This window comes from Rutidosis leptorrhynchoides, chromosome 1 (genome assembly GCF_046630445.1).
Source record: "Rutidosis leptorrhynchoides isolate AG116_Rl617_1_P2 chromosome 1, CSIRO_AGI_Rlap_v1, whole genome shotgun sequence".
NCBI lineage: Eukaryota > Viridiplantae > Streptophyta > Magnoliopsida > Asterales > Asteraceae > Rutidosis > Rutidosis leptorrhynchoides.
In genome coordinates this window covers 713051857-713074079 of record NC_092333.1, presented here as the reverse complement: position 1 = coordinate 713074079, position 22223 = coordinate 713051857, and the positions used below count along the sequence as shown (strand labels likewise).

At 35.3% G+C, this 22223-nt stretch overlaps 1 protein-coding gene across 1 annotated transcript; it reads left to right on the top strand.

Annotated features, from left to right (window-relative positions):
• The first annotated feature begins 4978 nt into the window (after positions 1-4978).
• On the top strand, positions 4979-20577 carry LOC139886218 (SUMO-activating enzyme subunit 2-like). Its single transcript, XM_071869962.1, has 11 exons — positions 4979-5203; positions 5290-5379; positions 7540-7623; positions 7738-7956; positions 8164-8265; positions 8926-9384; positions 9922-10151; positions 10298-10391; positions 10529-10711; positions 19658-19755; positions 19921-20577. The coding sequence occupies exons 1-11, from the start codon at positions 5171-5173 to the stop codon at positions 20294-20296; spliced, it is 1968 nt and encodes a 655-aa protein (XP_071726063.1). The 5' UTR covers positions 4979-5170; the 3' UTR covers positions 20297-20577.
• Positions 20578-22223: the final 1646 nt, after the last annotated feature.

Genomic DNA, 22223 nt, shown 5'->3' with positions numbered 1-22223 from the left:
ATACAAATATGTTACATCGAAATCAGTTTCTTGAATGCAGTTTTTACACAACATCATACAAACATGGACTCCAAATCTTATCCTTATTTTAGTATGCAACAGCGGAAGCTCTTAGTATTCACCTGAGAATAAACATGCTTTAAACGTCAACAAAAATGTTGGCGAGTTATAGGTTTAACCTATATATATCAAATCGTAACAATAGACCACAAGATTTCATATTTCAATACACATCCCATACATAGAGATAAAAATCATTCATATGGTGAACACCTGGTAACCGACATTAACAAGATGCATATATATAAGAATATCCCCATCATTACGGGACACCCTTCGGATATGATATAAATTTCGAAGTACTAAAGCATCCGGTACTTTGGATGGGGTTTGTTAGGCCCAATAGATCTATCTTTAGGATTCGCGTCAATTAGGGTGTCTGTTCCCTAATTCTTAGATTACCAGACTTAAAAAAAAGGGGCATATTCGATTTCAATAATTCAACCATAGAATGTAGTTTCACGTACTTGTGTCTATTTTGTAAATCATTTATAAAACCTGCATGTATTCTCATCCCAAAAATATTAGATTTTAAAAGTGGGACTATAACTCACTTTCACAGATTTTTACTTCGTCGGGAAGTAAGACTTGGCCACTGGTTGATTCACGAACCTATAACAATATATACATATATATCAAAGTATGTTCAAAATATATTTACAACACTTTTAATACATTTTGATGTTTTAAGTTTATTAAGTCAGCTGTCCTCGTTAGTAACCTACAACTAGTTGTCCACAGTTAGATGTACATAAATAAATCGATAAATATTATCTTGAATCAATCCACGACCCAGTGTATACGTATCTCAGTATTGATCACAACTCAAACTATATATATTTTGGAATCAACCTCAACCCTGTATAGCTAACTCCAACATTCACATATAGAGTGTCTATGGTTGTTCCGAAATATATATAGATGTGTCGACATGATAGGTCGAAACATTGTATACGTGTCTATGGTATCTCAAGATTACATAATATACAATACAAGTTGATTAAGTTATGGTTGGAATAGATTTGTTACCAATTTTCACGTAGCTAAAATGAGAAAAATTATCCAATCTTGTTTTACCCATAACTTCTTCATTTTAAATCCGTTTTGAGTGAATCAAATTGCTATGGTTTCATATTGAACTCTATTTTATGAATCTAAACAGAAAATGTATAGGTTTATAGTCAGAAAAATAAGTTACAAGTTGTTTTTGTAAAGGTAGTCATTTCAGTCGAAAGAACGACGTCTAGATGACCATTTTAGAAAACATACTTCCACTTTGAGTTTAACCATAATTTTTGGATATAGTTTCATGTTCATAATAAAAATTATTTTCCCAGAATAACAACTTTTAAATCAAAATTTATCATAGTTTTTAGACGGCGTAAATCCGGTTTTACGGTGTTTTTCGTGTTTCCAGGTTTTAAATCATTAAGTTAGCATATCATATAGATATAGAACATGTGTTTAGTTAATTTTAAAAGTCAAGTTAGAAGGATTAACTTTTATTTGCGAACAAGTTTAGAATTAACTAAACTATGTTCTAGTGATTACAAGTTTAAACCTTCGAATAAGATAGCTTTATATGTATGAATCGAATGATGTTATGAACATCATTACTACCTCAAGTTCCTTGGATAAACCTACTGGAAATGAGAAAAATAGATCTAGCTTCAAAGGATCCTTGGATGGCTTGAAAGTTCTTGAAGCAGAATCATGACACGAAAACAATTTCAAGTAAGATTTTCACTCGAAATAAGATTGTTATAGTTATAGAAATTGAATTAAAGTTTGAATATGATTATTACCTTGTATTAGAAAGATAACCTACTGTAAGTAACAAAGGTTTCTTGATCTTGGATGATTACTTGGAATGGATTTAGAAAACTTGGAAGTAAACTTGCAATCTTGGAAGTATTCTTGATTTTATGAAACTAGAACTTTTAGAATTTATGAAGAACACTTAGAACTTGAAGATAGAACTTGAGAGAGATCAATTAGATGAAGAAAATTGAAGAATGAAAGTGTTTGTAGGTGTTTTTGGTCGTTGGTGTATGGATTAGATATAAAGGATATGTAATTTTGTTTTCATGTAAATAAGTCATGAATGATTACTCATATTTTTGTAATTTTATGAGATATTTCATGCTAGTTGCCAAATGATGGTTCCCACATGTGTTAGGTGACTCACATGGGCTGCTAAGAGCTGATCATTGGAGTGTATATACCAATAGTACATACATCTAAAAGCTGTGTATTGTACGAGTACGAATACGGGTGCATACGAGTAGAATTGTTGATGAAACTGAACGAGGATGTAATTGTAAGCATTTTTGTTAAGTAGAAGTATTTTGATAAGTGTTTTGAAGTCTTTAAAAAGTGTATGAATACATATTAAAACACTACATGTATATACAGTTTAACTGAGTCGTTAAGTCATCGTTAGTCGTTACATGTAAATGTTGTTTTGAAACCTTTAGGTTAACGATCTTGTTGAATGTTGTTAACCCATTGTTTATTATAACAAATGAGATGTTAAATTGTTATATTATCATGATATTATGATATATAATATATCTTAGTATGATATATATACAGTTAAATGCCGTTACAACGATAATCGTTACATATATGTCTCGTTTCGAAATCATTAAGTTAGTAGTCTTATTTTTACATATGTATTTCATTGTTAATACACTTAATAATATATTTACTTATCATTTAACATAATTAACCAAGTGTATCAATATCTTAATATGATTCATATGTACCTAGTAAGACGTTGTTATAACGATAATCGTTATATATATCGTTTTCGAGTTTCTTAAATTAATAGTCTCATTTTTATGTATATAACTCATTGTTAAAATACCTAATGAGATACATACTTATAATAAAATCATGTTAACTATATATATAACCATATATATGTCATCGTATAGTTTTTACAAGTTTTAACGTTCGTGAATCACCGGTCAACTTGGGTGGTCAATTGTCTATATGAAACCTATTTCAATTAATCAAGTCTTAACAAGTTTGATTGCTTAACATGTTGGAAACACTTAATCATGTAAATAACAATTTCATTTAATATATATATAAACATGGAAAAGTTCGGGTCACTACAGGTAGAAAGTGTAAATATATAATTTTATTAAATTAAAAAAAACTAACTCCACCCGAATTTTTAACGGGCCCTATCTTCTCGCTCGGTTCGAGTTAAATTTTTCCGAGACCATCGTTCAACTCGAAATAATTTTGCGAACACAATGCAACTAAGTACGTACAAAACGGACTGTTTTTAAAAAAACGCTAAATAATTTTGGGCTATTTCTTATACATATACATACACATATAATAAACATCTCAAACTAACCACCTCATATCGATGGTTCTGATCCCTTTTCTACGAGATTTTTCCATCGTAAAAAACGCGCTATACATTATGTATATTAGGTAGTAACCAAGTGTTTCCAGAAATACCCGTAGCAACGCGTTTTAAATTATGTAAATAAATAACGCTACGCGAAACACGAATATGCAACCTGAAAGGCCCCGCCGCATCGCTCGGGTCGATATTTTTCTAGTTACATACTAAAAAAAATTAACAACTCACCATGCTGACCAAAATTAATAAACAAGATCTGCAAACTAATGCCACTTTCAACGCATTTACAACCAACTACCACTTCTTTTGACACACCACACTTTCGTACTATTTTTTTGCACTTCGTACAGCTTCTTAACACTGTAGGAAGATCACGGTCAGCCACCACCGACCAATTTCCGGCAGCAGTCAACAGAGGCAAGCACCTTCTGGCATCCAATCACCGTCGGCAACCATTTCCGGCAACTACAGACAGCCATTCGGGGTACCATCGTCGGCAAACCTAATATTCCACACCAAATCAGAAATGTAATCGACGGTTAATCTAGATTTTGATTTTAATTTTTGAATTTAAGTTGAGTGTTGCTACTGTTTTTAACGATGATAATAAGGAAAATTGATTGAAATAAGAGATTGAAGATTAGATCTAGAGTCAGCAGCAGGTTTCGTATACATAGGGTGCGTGAGAATTGAAGATCTGCTCACGGTAGAAGGTGGACTTTACTTACAACATACTCGATTACAAATTACTTGTATCATACTCCTTAATGTGTTAATACTAATTTATTCACTTAAATCTGCAGCAAAAATACAAAAGTTATGAAGAATGATGGTAGTAATTAGTACATCATCTTTTGCCTCCCAAATGTCCATTTACAGTTATATGTTTTTTCTCTGGAGCGATCGTTATTTGATGTGCATGTAACTACATTAAACAGTTAAAAGTTAAACATCACCCTAAGTTAGCTACATCAAAATGTAGGTGTGGTTTCTTTATATATTTTTGGAAAAAGTTTAAGGCTTTTAGCACTGTTATTTTTGAATGTTTTGATTTAATGTTTAATTTGAGAGATTGATTTTGTGGTGATGAATGTGTTTTTGAAATTATTGGCGATGTAGGTGTTTTGAAGATGAAGGTATTTTAAAGATGAATATGTTCTTGAAAATGATGAAGGAATAGTAGGATTAAATAAGATTTAACGGAAAAATTTAACGGAAAAATTTAACAGGTGTTAACTTGTGTGACCATGAAGGACCAATCACGTAACTTTTTTACATATTAACTGGATACCTGATGTATAAGTTACTTAATGCATATAATAGAACAATTTAAATAGTTGAATGCATACAATAGGAGATCTGAAAATTGAATACATACAATAAAAATTTGGTGAAAGTTGAATATATTTTCAAACAATTTTCACAATATACAATGGAAAGTGGAGACAACTAACAAAAAAAATAAAAATAAAAATTGAAGGTTGAGTATCCACTTTAGGAGCTTGAGAATCTTGAAAAGGAGGCCGAAACACACAAAAGCCGCTTGCTCTCTATTTTCTTCCCTTTTTAGTCAAATTACCAGACGAAACACGACGAGTAGCGCACAGTTTCCTTCAGATCTTTTGGCGCCTTTTCTCCCTCTCATTTTCACCTTCTTAATCACATCTCTTTCACCCTCTCTCTCTCTCTCTCTCTCACTCACACACACACAATCATTCTGTTTCAATGGCGTCTGGCCAACAGTTATCTGCAATTAAGGTATCTAATTAATTATATTCACTTTATCTATATGAATCTAATTCAGATATTCTGTTCAGTTTATAGTAATTTTGTGTTGTTTTTAGGGCTCGAAAGTGCTTATGGTTGGTGCTGGTGGTATCGGTTGCGAACTTCTCAAAACCCTAGCTCTATCTGGTTTTCATGACATACACATCGTAAGTCAACTATGCTTCACTTATTATTATAATTGCAATTAGCATTAGTATTACTGTCATTAACTTATTAATTTAAATTAATATTAATACATGTTTAATGAGTAGGTAGTGGCTAGTGTATTGTATACTCACTGTGTAGTTTTGAAGTGTTTAGGGTTTAGCTATTTTATTATACTTCTATGAAAATTGATATATTTGTTCATTGTTACTATTTATTCATGAGTAATTAGTTTTAGTATACATAAATGAATCAGGAGGTGTCTGAACATCTCATTGCATAATGCTATATTAGTTGCATTTTCTTTAAGAATTATATACGTTGTTAACGATGTAAGCTGAGTCGACTATGCTTATATATCAAATTATGTAACTGATATGATTCTGAATAGAAGTGTTTTTTATTGATTATTTAATATAATATTAAATTTCTGTTGGAGCTTGTAATGGAAAACTTGTGAAACTTTGAAGATCTTCATTTTTATTATTAACTAGTTCGGGTCCGGCCCGCGCGATGCGGCGGGAGCTTTCGGCCTGCGTATTCATATTTAACGTAGTTTTATGTATTTACAGAATAGAAAACGGTTTATGTGTTAAGCGCCGTTGGTGGTGTTGTCGTCTTTACTGTTTTTTAAAATCTGTCCGGTTCGAACGTAGTTAGTTTCGTTTTGTTGATAAAATTATTTCGAGTCTGACGGTGCTGGCGAAAAAATATAACTCGCGGCGAGAATGAAGATACGGGCTGTCGTTGTTTTTAGCGTTTTTTAAAAAGTGTCCGTTTCAAACGTACTTTTTATCGTTTTGTTCGTAAAATTATTTCGAGCATGACGCTCATGTCGAAAAAATTTAACATGACGCTCATGTTAATATAATTTGGGTGGAATTATAAATTTGGGTTAATTTTTCATTTATATATAGTCTGCGATTCGAGCATTTTGATTGTTGGTTCGCTTTGATTAGCTTGATTACAATTAAAACTATAAGATGTTTTGTTTGTGTAAGATGCAATGGATTGTTAGGAGTAGATTTGCATTTATTACCCCAAACTTACCATATAGTTCCAAGGTATTGATTGACATAGGTTGATAAAGCAGTTTAAGATTTGGCTTTTATTGTTTTAGAATATGCCATAGGTAAATTGTCACTGCATGGTTTGTTTCCTAACTAATTACTACTAGTATAATTTAGTGATTTATCTATTCCGGAGTTAAAGTTGATAATTTGCTTATAACTTTATTATCTATTATCTATTTGGTATGTAATTAAAGGGCATCTGAGTAGCCACTACTTACTATTTCTTTGTGGTTCTGATGTCTCTATTTCTTGACATCTCTCACAATGTAGCCACATTTTGAGGCCACCAATCTTATCTAGTTTCTTCAGTTATTATACTAACAAGATACAAAATAATCTGCAGAGAGAGATGTCTACCACTGTATCTTGTTTATTTATTATTTGGTGTTTGTGATTTTCAGCGTGATCTATGATTTGTTTACTGCAACTTTTTGTCTATTTTTTGTAAAGGTATTTATCTTCTAATGTTCACATTGGTACACATGGCTTAGCAAAGACATAATGCTAGTTCTGATTTATGAGTAATGAGATAAGACGTGACATGTAAGTATGAAATATCGGAATACTAAAATTTCAGCAGATGAACATGTATTTATCATAATTACGGAGTCCAACCATACATTATCGAGTGATCTTTTTAGCTCAATAAACTAGAAAAATTTGTATTGCTTGTAATATTTAAAGTGATAACTAATCAGGAATAGTTTGAAATATTACCCGTGTCTGTTACGAATGATAACAGACGAGACTAATTACATTAGATAACTCGCATTAATCCACAATTCCATACAAGTAATGAATTCGTCTCTTTTTTTTTTCTGAAAGTTTTATTTCTGTAGGTCTGATAATGCAAGTGGCATCAAGCAAGTTCTTGTTAACTTGTTATTATATAGCTTAGACCCTACTCCCTTTCCAGATATTTTTTGTAGTACTTTTAACGAACGTCTTTTAAACCTTTTTTGCTGGTTGTAGAATATTCTGTATTAAGTTTTCTATATTAGCTGACATGTTGGACACTTGGACCCCCATTTTTTTGATGCTGTTCAGCTTTTAAACCCTCGGTTTTCAAATTGGTGTTTTTAAATGCAGATTGACATGGACACAATAGAAGTGAGCAACTTAAATAGGCAGTTCTTATTTCGTCAGTCTCATGTTGGTCAATCCAAGGCAAAAGTGAGCAGATGCTATCCTCTTTTTTTTTTTTTTTTTTTTTTTTTTTTATAAAAAAAACGTCTTTTATTGCTGGTTGAATGCATTTTATTTTGTGTTTTTTGTGTGTGTTATCAGGTTGCTCGTGATGCTGTGCTAAGATTTAGGCCCCAGATTAGCATAACACCTTACCATGCAAATGTGAAAGATTCGGACTTCAATGTTGACTTCTTCAAGCAATTCAGTGTTGTTTTGAATGGGCTCGACAACTTGGATGCTCGGCGGCATGTGAACCGCCTCTGTTTGGCTGCTGATGTTCCCTTGGTCGAAAGTGGTACTACTGGGTTCTTGGGTCAGGTAAACTGCCTTCAAGATTTATCCTCTTTTTTTTGAAAATTGAACACTTCAATTTACAGTTATGTTATCTCTAGTTCAGTAAATTCTTTCTTTTAGTATGTTGCTGGCTCTTGTACGTCTTACCTTCCATGTGTGTCTACTTTATTTCTTGTGCTGTTCAAATTTAAAACTAAATTTTGTGTATTTATTTTTATTTATACATTTCAGGTCACCGTGCACATTAAGGGACAAACGGAGTGTTATGAGTGCCAGCCTAAACCAGCCCCAAAGACCTACCCTGTGTGTACTATTACTAGTACTCCATCAAAGGTAATATGAAGGGCTGCTTTCACTTACTTGTACATTTATTTATATTTAAAAGTAACATATAAATCCCGTATGCTCTTTTAAATGAGATTTTTGACTACTATGTCGGGTTCTCTTTTCTAAGACACGTTAGTATGGCTTTAAGGTTTTTTAATGTGCGGTTAATTCGTGTATGTGATACAAAGTAATCAAAATCAAATAGTCAACTCTAATTACAGGATATATATTTTGGCGTTGGATTTGCTTCTGCTACAAACTTAGGTTATTTTTAAAGAGAGATTATACTTTATAGGTATAAAAAAGAGATTTTTTTGAAAAAGCAGAAAATCTGTATGAAACGGGAGTGGAAGTCTGTTAATATTGATTTAACGAGGTGGTTAATAACCTAGTATGTATTTTAACTGTACTCTTAGATAATAAGTTTCGTTGCAGCTTGTATGGGATTTGGTTATCTGACCCTTAAAACATCCGAAACATCATTTGTTCATACATAAACTGAATAAGTTTCAAAACTTAAATCTGTACATTTCCTGAATTCCAGGATTAAACACTTATTTAGTTGGTTGTAACATGTACTATTATTTCCCTAGCTTGCTTTTATACTTCAATCTGCTTTATCACAAAATACTTATGGCCTTTTATGTGAATGTTTCTTTTGTGCAGTTTGTACATTGTATTGTGTGGGCTAAAGACCTGCTTTTCGCTAAACTATTTGGAGACAAGAACCAGGATAACGATCTCAACGTCCGTTCTAATGATGCTTCCAGCTCATCTGATCATTCAGAAGACGTCTTCGAGCGTAAAAAGGATGAAGATATCGAACAGTATGGAAAGCGGATTTATGATCACGTTTTTGGTCACAATATCGAAAGTGCTTTGTCCAATGAGGAAACTTGGAAAAACCGCAACAAACCGAGGCCTATTTATGTTAAAGATGCTTTATCTGATGAACCTCTTCAACAAAATGGAAATGCAGACAAAGTATTATCAGTTGATAATTTATCTACACCGTCTGCAATGGCGTACCTGGGCTTGAAGAATCCACAAGATATCTGGAGCCTCAAGGAAAATTCTAGGGTTTTCTTCGCAGCACTGAATTTATTCTTTTCGAAGAGGCAAGAGGTTTGAATCAGTTGCTATTATCTCAAAATAGGTGACAAGATGGGCGGGTTGGTTAACTATTTAATGAGTTAAATTTTTTGAAAAAAGATTAAAACAACCTTATTAGATTGAGTCGGCCTACACTTGTAATTGTATTTTTTTTATTACAACCACGAAAGGTTTGAATTGGTTGTTTTTATCTGAAAAGAGATGACAAGACGGGCGGGTTGGCTAACTTTTTGATGAGTTAAGAGTTTGTAGAAAAGCTTAAAACAGACCGGATGGTAGATTGAATCTACCTACACTCGTAATTGGTTTTTTTATTACAACGGTAATCCGAGCATTGAGTACAATAATCGGGATGGATTTTCATATTTTTAAATATACTTTGGGTGACTTCCTATTTGACCATTTCCGCTACAGCTACTTCTAAGGGTTTGACCCGTTTAGTATATTGTACAACCCATTCTTGTGAATTGGTTCTAAATAGCCCCCCTCTCGTTCTAAAGCAAGTTTATTACAAACCTATTTGACTGTCTCTTTTGATGTGTCATTTAGGAGGTTGGTAGTTTGAGTTTTGACAAGGATGACAGTCTAGCTGTAGAATTTGTGACGGCTGCTGCAAATATTCGAGCAGCCTCTTTCGGGATTCCTTTGCACAGTCTTTTTGAAGCCAAAGGTATTGCCGGAAATATTGTGCATGCAGTGGCAACAACTAATGCTATTATTGCAGGATTGATAGTCATAGAGGCAATTAAGGTGCTGCAGACTGATACAAAGAATTGCAGGTTGCTACTCTTCTTCACTTGCAATTTAAGTGAAACTTTTTTTTTATTATATACAAAAATAGAAATGCCAACTTTATTAAATATATTTGTTAGTCATGTTGGTCTTATTTCTTTGACATAGTTCTTAATAAATAATAATTCCGCAGAATGACATATTGTCTCGAACATCCATCAAGGAAGATGCTTCTTATGCCTGTGGAGCCGTTTGAGCCGAACAAAGCCTGCTATGTTTGTTCTGAGGTAAGTTTTAACATTAACATGTTTAGTGATAAAAGCTAAAAGGTTTGTTCATCTTTTGTGTGATATAGCCTTATACCGGAAGTAAGTTATATTTTTCTTCTTTTTTATTAGAACTAAGCTCATCTAATTTGAAACAGACTCCATTATTGCTAGAAGTGAATACTCACCGCGCCAAGCTTAGGGATGTGGTGGAGAAAGTTGTGACATCAAAGCTTGGCATGAATCTGCCATTGATTACACATGGGTCAGGGCTTCTTTACGAAGTTGGTGATGACTTAGACCAAGATATGGTTGCTAATTATGAAGCCAATCTTGATAAGGTACGCGTTCTCTTCTGAGTGGCTTCATGTTCTTTGTCCTTGCAAAATTTAGATTCGGCATGAACTTATGTGTATGATGGATTAGGAGGTTGGACCAATCTTGACATAAAGTAATAGTTAGAGGTTTATTTTGTGAAATTATATCTCAAATGGATTTGAGGAGGTGGAACGTGTGAACGGAGAACGAGTGGGCTAGCCGTCATTGTTTTCAATTTTGCTTCTTCCTTGATTACTTCTAATTTATTCTAGACTTGATTATCCTAGATTATTCTAGATTTACTTAATGGACAAGGTTAATCAACTATAAATAGGGATAGTTGCTCTATGTAATAGAAAGGTTTTTATTAAGAGTTTTTCTATAATTGGAGAAGGATTTCCAATACGTTCTTGTTCTTAAATTTTACTATTCTATCTTATAATCTGGTACCAATTACTTCAATCGGTATCAGAGCTAAGTTACAAAAGGGATCGTGTTGTTGATCAAAAGGACTAGATCAATCACCAGATTCTAAGACAGAAAAATACGAGCGTCGATCGAAGACCAGATTCATGGGGGATATTATCAATACCTCGGATGCAATCAAGGATACCATCCATCTTATGTTCCAGTGCCCTATCCTAACTGTGACCAATTATCCCATCTGGTCGCTTAGGATTAAAGCGATTTTTAAGGCACATGGAATCTGGGAATCAATTGAACCTGAAACTGATGTCGATCAGAAAAAGGATAATGCTGCACTCGCTTATCTGTATCAGTCTTTACCTGAAGACTTGATTCTTCAAGTTGCAAGTTGCACCCATGCGAAGGAAATCTGGGATGCAATCAAGACCCGTCACCTTGGAGTTGAACGAGTAATGGAGGCTAGGCTTCAAACTCTTAAAGCTGAATTTGAAGCAGCAAGGATGAAAGATAACGAAAAAATTGATGATTTTGCAGCAAAACTTTTTGGAATTGCCTCAAAATCAGCTGCACTTGGAACCGTCATTGAGGAAACCACGTTGGTGAGAAAAATATTAACTGCCATACCAGAAAAATTCTTAAATATGGCAGCCACTATCGAACAACTGGTTGATCTCAAAACGGTGAAATTCCAGGAAGTTGTGGGTAGGCTAAAAGCTTACGAAGAACGAAACAGTCTAAAGACTACAAATAACAGCCATGACCAACTTCTGTTTTCCTATGAAGGATGGGACTCAAGAAAGAAAAGGGAAAACAGCTTTGGTCGAGGTCGAGGGAATGGCCAAGACACCCGGGTTAGTGATGTGGGACTAAAAGCTAAATTGGATTGAGCCGAGCGTTGCTTGACCACAAAGCTAAAGAACATCCTATTTTAATTATTAAGATCGTCTATATCTATATCTATATCTATCTATTATTATTAATTTAATTTTAAGTTAGGACTCTTAGTCCATACGTTCCTAGAAGTCTAAGGTAGGTTGTCCTATTATTGAATCGATATATTGCATCTTGAATTAAATTGAGTTATATACTCTTTATATTTATATTTACGTAATACCTTAAGAGCTTATTTACGTTTTGTTCCGTATTAAGAACACGTTGGTGTTTTTAATTGATTGTTGCGAAGAGCGTTTGTCTTCCAACAGATCTTTGATCCTTATCAATTGGTATCAACTGATGTGGAACGCACTTGAGTTTGACCAAGACTTGCTTGGAGAAAAAGAAAGCTATTAATTTATTTACATTATTTATTTGTTATTAGATTTAATTATTTACTTAATTATAGGATCTGGATTATAAATCGGTGGTTGATGTTTATCCTTATTATATATATATATTCACATACGTACATGTAGCTTAGGAATCTATCATCTCTTGAATTAATAAAAAGTGTTTTGAGTTTATACTCTTCTTTTACGTAACATTAGTTTTACGTGGGTATTTCCCCGGGTTAATTCACGTTTGTGTTTTAATCGTTTGTTGCGAAGAGCGTTTGTCTTCCAACGGGTCCTTTGATCCTTATCAATTGGTATTCAGAGCAATCGATCCACCCTATCATCATTCCGATTAGTTGGGTCTCTCCCACGTTTGGATTTTGATAGTTTATTCCACATATCTTAATTCGATTACTTGGGTCTCTCCCATGTTTGGATTTTGATATCCAAAAAAAAAAAAGAATCACTGTTCAAGGTACTGTTCATCCGTCAGAGCACTGTTCATCGTCAGAAATCACTGTTCAACCGTCGTGTTACTGTTCATCCGAAAAAAACACGATTTTTTCTTTTCTTTTCTTGTTTCAATGACCGACGATAAAAGTAATCAAAATCATGATCTCGCTATCGTCCTCAAAAGACTCAAGAACACGCTAGATATAGTTAACAAATCCAACGAGCGTGCAAAACAACGATGGAATGAAGAAGAAAACCGAAGAGCTACTTATGGTGTACAACCTTGGATCGAGTCACAACAATATCATCAATATGAACTACCACAATACCATAAACACCCCGTCTACTATCAACCACAACCCTACCATCAACCCTACTAATAACCACAACCCTACTATCAACCACAACTCTACCAGCAGAGTCAACCTGTTAAGGAGAATCTCGATACAGAAGAGTTCTTTGATTCGATGAAAAGTTTAATAGTGAGGTTGAAGAATTCAGAATCTGATCGTATGGAGAAGCGTGATAAAGAAGTTGAGGAGAGTCAGGTTGAAGCAGTAAATGTGTCCTCGAATCCAGAAAAAGAAATTATTTTAGAGGGGGTGCAAAATGATATAGTTGTTGTTACTGTTGAAGAAAGTAACGAATCCGCAACAAAAGATTTTGACTTGTTATGCTTGGGTAAAGACGAGGAGGATTTATCTATATGTAAAGTAGTTCCGAGTTTTGAAGGCATTCATGATAAAGGTGACGTTGTAGCGGTTTCAAAAGATGATGTAGACAAGAAAATGTCATATTTTTATTTAAATAACTCCATGGATGCAAGCAAGAGGATTAATAAAGGAGATCTGTTTGTGTTTAAACCGGGCATTGAGAACTCGAGGTCGAGTTCTTTTCAAGAAGGGGAGAAGGATCAAAAGGTTTTAGAGCATAATACTTTTACAAGAGGTTGTCGCAAACTTATTTGGAATGGCAATAATGAATTTGTAATTGGTGTGTTTGTATTTGACCAGGGCATATCATTTTATATGAGTTGTACTCTTCACCGAGTTGTCATTGATTGGTTTATCTTTGATCCGGGTATATCGTCATATTTGAGTTGGAACTCGAGGACGAGTTCTTTTCAACTGGGGAAGACTGATGTGGGACTAAAAGCTAAATTGGATTGAGCCGAGAGTTGCTTGCCCAAAAAGCTAAAGAATATCCTATTTTAATTATTAAGATCGTCTATATCTATATCTATCTATTATTATTAATTTAATTACTTAAATTAGAGTTGTATTAGGACTCTTAGTCCATACGTTCCTAGAAGTCTAAGGTAGGTTGTCCTATTATTATATATACTGCCACATCTGTACGTGAATCGATATATTGCATCTTGAATTAAATTGAGTTATATACTCTTTATATTTATATTTACGTAATAGCTTAAGAGCTTATTTACGTTTTGTTCCGTATTAAGAACACGTTGGTGTTTTTAATTGATTGTTGCGAAGAGCGTTTGTCTTCCAACAGATCTTTGATCCTTATCAGTTAGGGGCCGAGGTTGTGGACAATTTGGTGGTCGAGGAAGGGGTTCGGTCCGCAGACAAAACTCTCCTGCTGGAAGACAAACAACTGAAAACTTAACTAAAGATCGATCCAAGCTGCAGTGTTTTCGATGTGATGCATTTGGACACTTCTCATCGGATTGTCCAACACGAAAGAAAAGAGAACAAGCAAATTTGACTCAAGCTAGATCAACCGAACTACCAGTGGCTAATGATGACAGGCCTGCACTATTGATGTCCGTAGCCAATCAAAGAAGCGAGAAGGAAGTAATTCATCTAAGTGAAAAGAAGGTTTTTCCAGCAAAGTATGAGTCACATGATGGTGGAGAAAACATGTGGTACTTGGATACTGGAGCAACAAACCACATGACAGGAAACAAAGGACTGTTTTCAAAACTCGATACGGATATTGGTGGTACAGTGAGATTTGGGGATAACTCGTGTATAGAAGGAAGAGGATCTATTCTTTTAACATGTAAGAATGGTGAACAACGTTTGTTGACCGACATACTTTATATCCCATACTTAAAGACTAACATATTTAGTCTTGGGCAAGCTGAAGAAGGGGGTTGTGTAATCTTGATCAAACATGGTTTCTTATATATGTTTGAGGTAGATGGATCGCTGCTAATGAAGGTTCAAAGGTCCCCTAATCGGTTGTATAAAATTAATCTGGACGTTGGGACACCAATCTGTTTACATGCCAAGATTGATGATCCAACATGGTTGTGGCATGCCCGTCTAGGTCATGTGAACTTTGATACAATAAAGCGGTTAGGGGCCAACAATCTAGTTGATGGAGTGCCGGTTATTGATCACCCTACACAGATTTGCGAAGCATGTTTAGCAGGGAAACATTCACGACAAAGTTTTCCTGTTCAGACAACTTTTAGAGCCCAAAATCCACTGGAACAGGTTTATGCAGATCTGTGCGTACCCATATCCCTTGCCACCCAAGCCGGAAACAGGTACGTTCTGCTGATTGTTGATGATCACAGCAGGTTTATGTGGTCTTTCATGTTAAAAACCAAAGGAGAGGCGTTTGAGCAATTCAAGAAATTCAAGGCGATTGCTGAAAATCAATATGGAAGGAAAATAAAGGTCCTTAGAACTGATCGGGGAGGAGAATTTACATCCAACGAGTTCAATCAGTATTGTGATTATGCTGGAATCACAAGACAGTTGACTGCACCTTACACGCCACAGCAGAATGGTATCGTTGAAAGGCGAAATCGAACAATGATGAGCACAACAAGGAGTATTCTTAAAGCAATGGATATACCACAAAGTTTCCGTGCTGAAGCAGTACGTCACTCGGTTTATGTTCTAAACAGGTTGCCCACAAAGATTCTGAAAAATCAAACACCATATGAGGCTTTAAAAGGAAGAAGACCAAATCTTGATCATTTACGGGTGTTTGGATGTGTTGGATATGTGAAAGTACCTTCAGATCAAGTAAAAAAACTTGATGACAGAAGTATTCCTATGGTTTATTTAGGAACTGAACCAGGAACTAAGGCGCATCGTATGTATGATCCCGAGAAGATGAAAATAGTAATCAGTCGAGATGTGGAATTTGATGAAGCACGCAAATGGGATTGGCATTCCGGAGTAGAATACAATCAATAACCTAATCACAAAGGAGAATTCGTGATACATATAAACCCCGGTGAAGTTGTCTCGGCTGATCAAAATTCCGAAAATGGGCCTACTGAACCAGGCAGCCCAAGTAGCTCATATAGCCCACAAAGCAGCAACTCCTCAAGTCAAGGAAGATCGACCAATGAGGAAAGCATAACCCATTCCGATGTTAGCAGTCCTGAAACAACAGTAAAACAACGAGGACCTATGCTGTCTCGTCTTCCGACAGATACAGTCAATGAGTCAGATCCATCTATGGCAGAAAAGGAGACATATGATGATACACCACCACGAGGTTGGAAAAATCAAAGTGATATATATGATCTTCTTACTGAAGGAGAACCAACAAATTTCAAGGAAGCTACAAGACATAAAGAATGGAAGCAAGCTATGAAAGGTGAAATAGCTTCTATTGAAAGGAACTAGTGTTCGAACCCTCACTTCGCGCCGGGGGTTCGGTTTTTAATGTATTTTATTGCGTTTAGTTTGAATTTTTTTTTTTTTGTGGCTAACGATGATGTTGTTGAAACGCAACTCGAGTCGAACTAAAAGGTATAACTCGTGAAAGATTTAAATGTTATTTAAAATTAACAATATATGTGCATCTCCGCGTTTCGCTATAGAGTTGTCGACTTTTAAAAATTTAACGGGAAATTAACGTGTATGAAAAGTACCCCAAATATTTAGCGTTTTTTAAAAAGCGCCCGTTTTGCGTATAGCTAGTGACATTGTGTTCCTAAAATTATTTCGAGTTTAACGATGGTGGAGGAAAAATTTAACTCGTTGCGAGTGCGAAGATATGGCCCGTTGAGTATTTGAGTGGAGTTTGTTTAAGATTTTTTATGAGAATGGTTAATTGACACTTTACCCCCCTGTTTGGGGGGTGAATTTGATTTTTTGGATAAAGTGTAGGGTGGTTTGTGGTTGAATTTGCAAAAAAAAAAAAAAAGAAGCAAAAAGTCGAAAATACCCCGGGAACTATTCACTTGGACTATGTCTGAAAAAAGCTAACTCGTTGCGAGTGCGAAGATATGGCCCGTTGAGTATATGGGTGGAGTTTGTTTAAGATTTTTTATGAGAATGGTTAATTGACACTTTACCCCCCTGTTTGGGGGTGGATTTGATTTTTTAGAGAAAGTGTGGGGTGGTTTGTGGTTGAATTTGAAAAAAAAAAAAAAAAGCAAAAAGTTGAAAATACCTCGGGAGCTATTCACTTGGACTATGTCTTTTAGAATATAGGTATAATAATACTTGGGAGTTAATGGATCTACCCCCGGGACACCGACCTATTGGACTAAAATGGGTATACAAAATTAAAAGGGATGCAAAAGGAAATGTCACACGACATAACGCACGGCTAGTTGCCAAAGGCTACATCCAGACACATGGTGTAGACTTTGACGAGGTATTCGCACTCGTAGCTAGACTTGAGACTGTTAGACTTATTCTAGCTTTGGCAGCCCAAAGAGGGTGGGATGTTCATCACCTAGATGTTAAAACAGCATTTCTACACGGTGACCTCAAGGAAGAAGTCTTTGTATCTCAACCGGAAGGTTTTGTGATAAAGGGGAAGGAACAAAAGGTGTACAGACTGTCAAAGGCTCTCTATGGCTTGAAGCAAGCCCCACGTGCTTGGAATACAAAATTAGATGGAGTTCTAAAGGAGTATGGATTTCAAAGGTGTAAGCTTGAACAAGCTGTATACACAAAAAGAACACAAGAAGGATAACTCAGAGAAAATTAAACAATTCAAAAGGCAAATGGAAGATAAATTCGAGATGAGTGATCTGGGCTTACTTTCTTATTATCTCGGACTCGAAGTAATACAGGGCATAGATGGAATAAAAATTCACCAATCAAGATATGCTAAAAGAATCCTAGAGGAAGCAGGAATGTGGGAGTGCAATTCCACCAAATATCCAATGGGACCAGGTCTGAAGTTGATGAAAGATGATGGCAGCAAATGTGTTGATGCAACTGAATACCGAAAAACAATTGGATGCCTTCAGTATTTCACTCATACACGGTCGGATCTCATACACGGCCGGATCTTGCATACTCGGTGGGATATGCAAGTAGGTATATGCAAACTCCTAAAATTACTCATCTTCAAGCTGTTAAGCAAATTCTCAGGTACTTGAAAGGTACAGTAGACCTGGGTATTCACTATCGAAGGAATGGTAGCAATAACCTACTTGGATTTAGCGACAGCAACTTCTCGGTGGACCCAGATGATGGAAATGGTACTACTGGATTAATGTTCTACTTTAATGATGGACCAATTGCTTGGAATTCACAAAAACAACAAACGGTGGCCTTATCATCCTGCGAAGCAGAATTTATGGCTGCTACTGGAGCAGCTTGTCAAGCAATATGGTTAAGGGGACTCTTAGCTGAAATAACTGGAAGAAAAGAAGAACAAGTTGTGATCAAAGTTGATAATAAGTCAGCAATATCATTGATGAAAAATTCAGTATTTCATGGAAGAAGTAAGCATATCGACACACGGTATCATTTCATACGAGAGTGTGTTGAAAAGGAGAAGATTAAAGTTGAACACATCAGTGGGGATCAACAACGGGCTGATATTCTTACAAAAGCATTGCCGAAGTTAAAGTTTGCTGAAATGAGAGATTCTTGGGGTTCAAAGGATTGAAGACTCAAAGAAATAAATGATAACTCAAGGTCAAGATTGGGGGGTGATTGTTGGACCAATCTTGACATAAAGTAATAGTTAGAGGTTTATTTTGTGAAATTATATCTCAAATGGATTTGAGGAGGTGGAACGTGTGAACGGAGAACAAGTGGGCTAACCGTCATTGTTTTCAATTTTGCTTCTTCCTTGATTACTTCTAATTTATTCTAGACTTGATTATCCTAGATTATTCTAGACTTGATTATCCTAGATTTACTTAATGGACAAGGTTAATCAACTATAAATAGGGATAGTTGCTCTATGTAATAGAAAGGTTTTTATTAAGAGTTTTTCTATAATTGGAGAAGGATTTCCAATACGTTCTTGTTCTTAATTTTTATTATTCTGTCTTATAATCTGGTACCATTTTCTTCATAGGTAATGGGCTGTAAAAGGTAGCTTCAAGTATGTGTGGATTTATTGATCTGCATACTTTTTTATCCAACTTTTGAAAATCTCCAACAGACCATATGCTAAAAATATGATGATTAAGCATCTTGAATTTCATAAATGAACTTTTTGTTAGATATGATTAATAGAAGTCCAAACCTAAACGGATAAGGTTTTCTTAGTCAATGCTACCCGGGAAAGGAGTGCATTTTTTACTCGGATGTATGCATCCCAAACGGGCTATCCCTTGATCGTTTTCGACCCTTCTCCCTAGCCGCCTCAAGATTTGGTGCTACTGAGGTTTTAGGTTTTAACCCGAGGCCTCTTCTGAGGATGTTAGGGCCCCAAACATTAGACTATCTTGGGATGGTTCATTGAAATAAGAATCTGATTATGATAAGGTAAGCATTTTAGAGGGTTGGTATTTGATTAGTTAGTAGATGAAAATATAACCTAATCAACTCGTATAATGTAAATAGTTGGGGTTATGACTTCTTGCATATCCTTTGTCATTTTCTTATATCCTTATCTTAATCTATGTAGGTGTTATCTGAACTTCCATATGCAATCACTGGTGGAACATTTATTACAGTTGAAGATCTTCAACAAGAGCTTGTATGCAACATTAATATCAAGCACAGGTTTATGTACAACTATTAATTTGAGTTTTTGTCATTGATGGATTATCACTCTGTATTATTCTTGACTTTTTGGTACCAAAGATTCTTTTGAAGATGGAAAAATAGGAGGTTGGGAACTGGTTTATCAGAGTTTTTCAATTCTTTTTTTTACATGCATTTTCTCAGGGAGGATTTTGATGAAGAGAAGGAACCTGATGGAATGGTTCTTCATGGATGGACGCCAGCAGCACCTGTGGTTGAAAACAAGGATAATACTAATACCACCACCAATGGCGCCAGCACATCATCTACATCCAAGTTAGCCGTTAACAACATGGAAGAGGATGACGACGAGCTAACAATACTAGAATCAGGAATCGAGACCATACCTGCAGGTGGAAAGAAAAGAAAGCTGTCTGATGTATCGAATGACGAAATGACAATTTCCAATGATGATAAACGGGCCAAGAAGATACCTGAGCAACTTGAAGAAGAAGATGGTGATGTCGTTGTGATGCTGGATGACGGGAATGACGACAATAGCAAGAATATTTCACGGTAATTTTCAATGTGGATTTGATTGGATTTGATTGGAATTATTCTAATTATTATCGTCATCATGTCACTGGTCACTCTTTTTTGTTGCAGTCTAGCTAGTTTGATATCAGGTAAAAAGGTTCCGTTTTTAGAATTGTAACATGTTTTTTCTGCGTTTGAAAGTTAGGATTTGTTTTTTGTGTAAGTAGAAGCAAACCTGAAGGCTTTAACAACAGGGACTTCTTTTATTTTTATTTTTTTCAAAGATTATTGAATTATATTGCTGACAGCCTGACAGTCAGTTAGCGGCCCTATACTTTTTGCTTTGCAGTTGGTTTTGACTAGCGGGAAGTGTATGAGACGGGTAACTTGGGCTAGAAAATCATTATCTTGTCAAAACAACGCAATCGAGTGATACAAGACATTTTGTGTGAACGAAGTTACTAGTCATCACCGCTTTTTGTGAAAGAAGTTGATAGTTAACTTGGTGTTAGTTATATATGCAAATTATGAATCCATTAGAAAAGAAATTGCAGGGATTGAGAGTGATCATATAATATGAAACACAGTTTTTGCTAGACCGTAAGTTCCAACTGTAATGAATCATGACCAATGTTGTGAAAGGTGCTAAACGAAGTGTACATAGCCAAGACATTAGATTGAGTACTTGCTATGTTGGGAGTACTTGATAGCCTTTTTGAACACCTAAAATTAGATTCCGTTCAAAATCTATAGTTCCGTATTTTCTCTTGGTCGTGACAAATTGGTTATTTACTTTCATAAATAGATTAGAATAAATAGGAAAAGTTTTTTATACACTTGATACATACATGCAAGACAAAATGGTAGTTAAGAAGTAGGGAGTAAAACGAGTACGACCCAAAATGACCAGCACGTTTTGCTACCCTTAATCAGCCGCCTAGGGCCTAGTATAGATGCACAAACCGGATAAAAAACCGGATTCGGACAAAAAAAAACCGGATTTTTTTGTCCGGATTTTTCGGGACCGGTTCCGGATCCGGTTCCGGTTCTCGGCGTCGGATTTTTTTCGGATTTTTTTCTGGAACCGGTTCTTTTTCGGATCTCGATCGGATTTTTTCGGATTTTTCTTGGACTAGGATTCGATTTTGCAAATTATATTTTTACCGGTTCTATTTTTTTTAACGTTTGACAACAATAATATAATCGGTATAAAGAAAAGTTATAACGCTCAAGTGCTCAACACAATAGATAATATAAATAACAATATTCGAACAATACAATTATATAAATAACACTTTTATTCGAACGATACAATAATAAAAATAAAAACACTTTTATTCGAACAATACAATTATAATTAATACATTTCGAGCTTCGGCATGACCATCACCCAATAATGTATTAAGACTAAAGTATATCGAGCTTCGGCATGGCCATCACCCGTTATACTTTAGTCGTCAAATGACCCAAATGTGTTATCTTGTTGAGCGCGTTGAGGATTGTGCCTTCGATCGTAGTCTTCAAAAGCGGGGTCATCAACTAGAGAAAGGTAAGCTTGTTGGTAACCCGATACATTCATTTCGGTTTGGTCCATATCAAACGGTTCATAGTCACCTTCACCCACTTCGTTTAGTTCATTGTCGGAATTCTCTTCGGTTGTTGTAGGCGATAATCCCGCTAAACCCTTGACAAGGAAGCGCTTGTTGAATGACAAACCTTGACAAATCTTGCCGAAGAGCTTCGGCATCGTATTCAAAAATCGAACCATCGGCCCGCATTGTTTGTTGTCTCGGGTCTTGCCTTGCACTACAACTTTTGTCAAGATGTTTTCTTAACGTTGTATTACCCGAAACACCCATGAACTTCATACATTGTGTACAACGAGCTTTTTCCGCACCATCCTTCATTACACACAACTCGAATTTGGACCAAACGTCCCCTTCTCACTTTGTTTCTTTTTTGTAATCAAT

Coding starts and splice junctions, on each gene's coding strand:
- LOC139886218 (XM_071869962.1), top strand. CDS start 5,171: ATGGCGTCTGGCCAACAGTTATCTGCAATTAAG. Junction 7,957..8,163: donor CTACTGGGTTCTTGGGTCAG/GTAAACTGCCTT, acceptor TATACATTTCAG/GTCACCGTGCACATTAAGGG. Junction 19,756..19,920: donor AACATTAATATCAAGCACAG/GTTTATGTACAA, acceptor GCATTTTCTCAG/GGAGGATTTTGATGAAGAGA.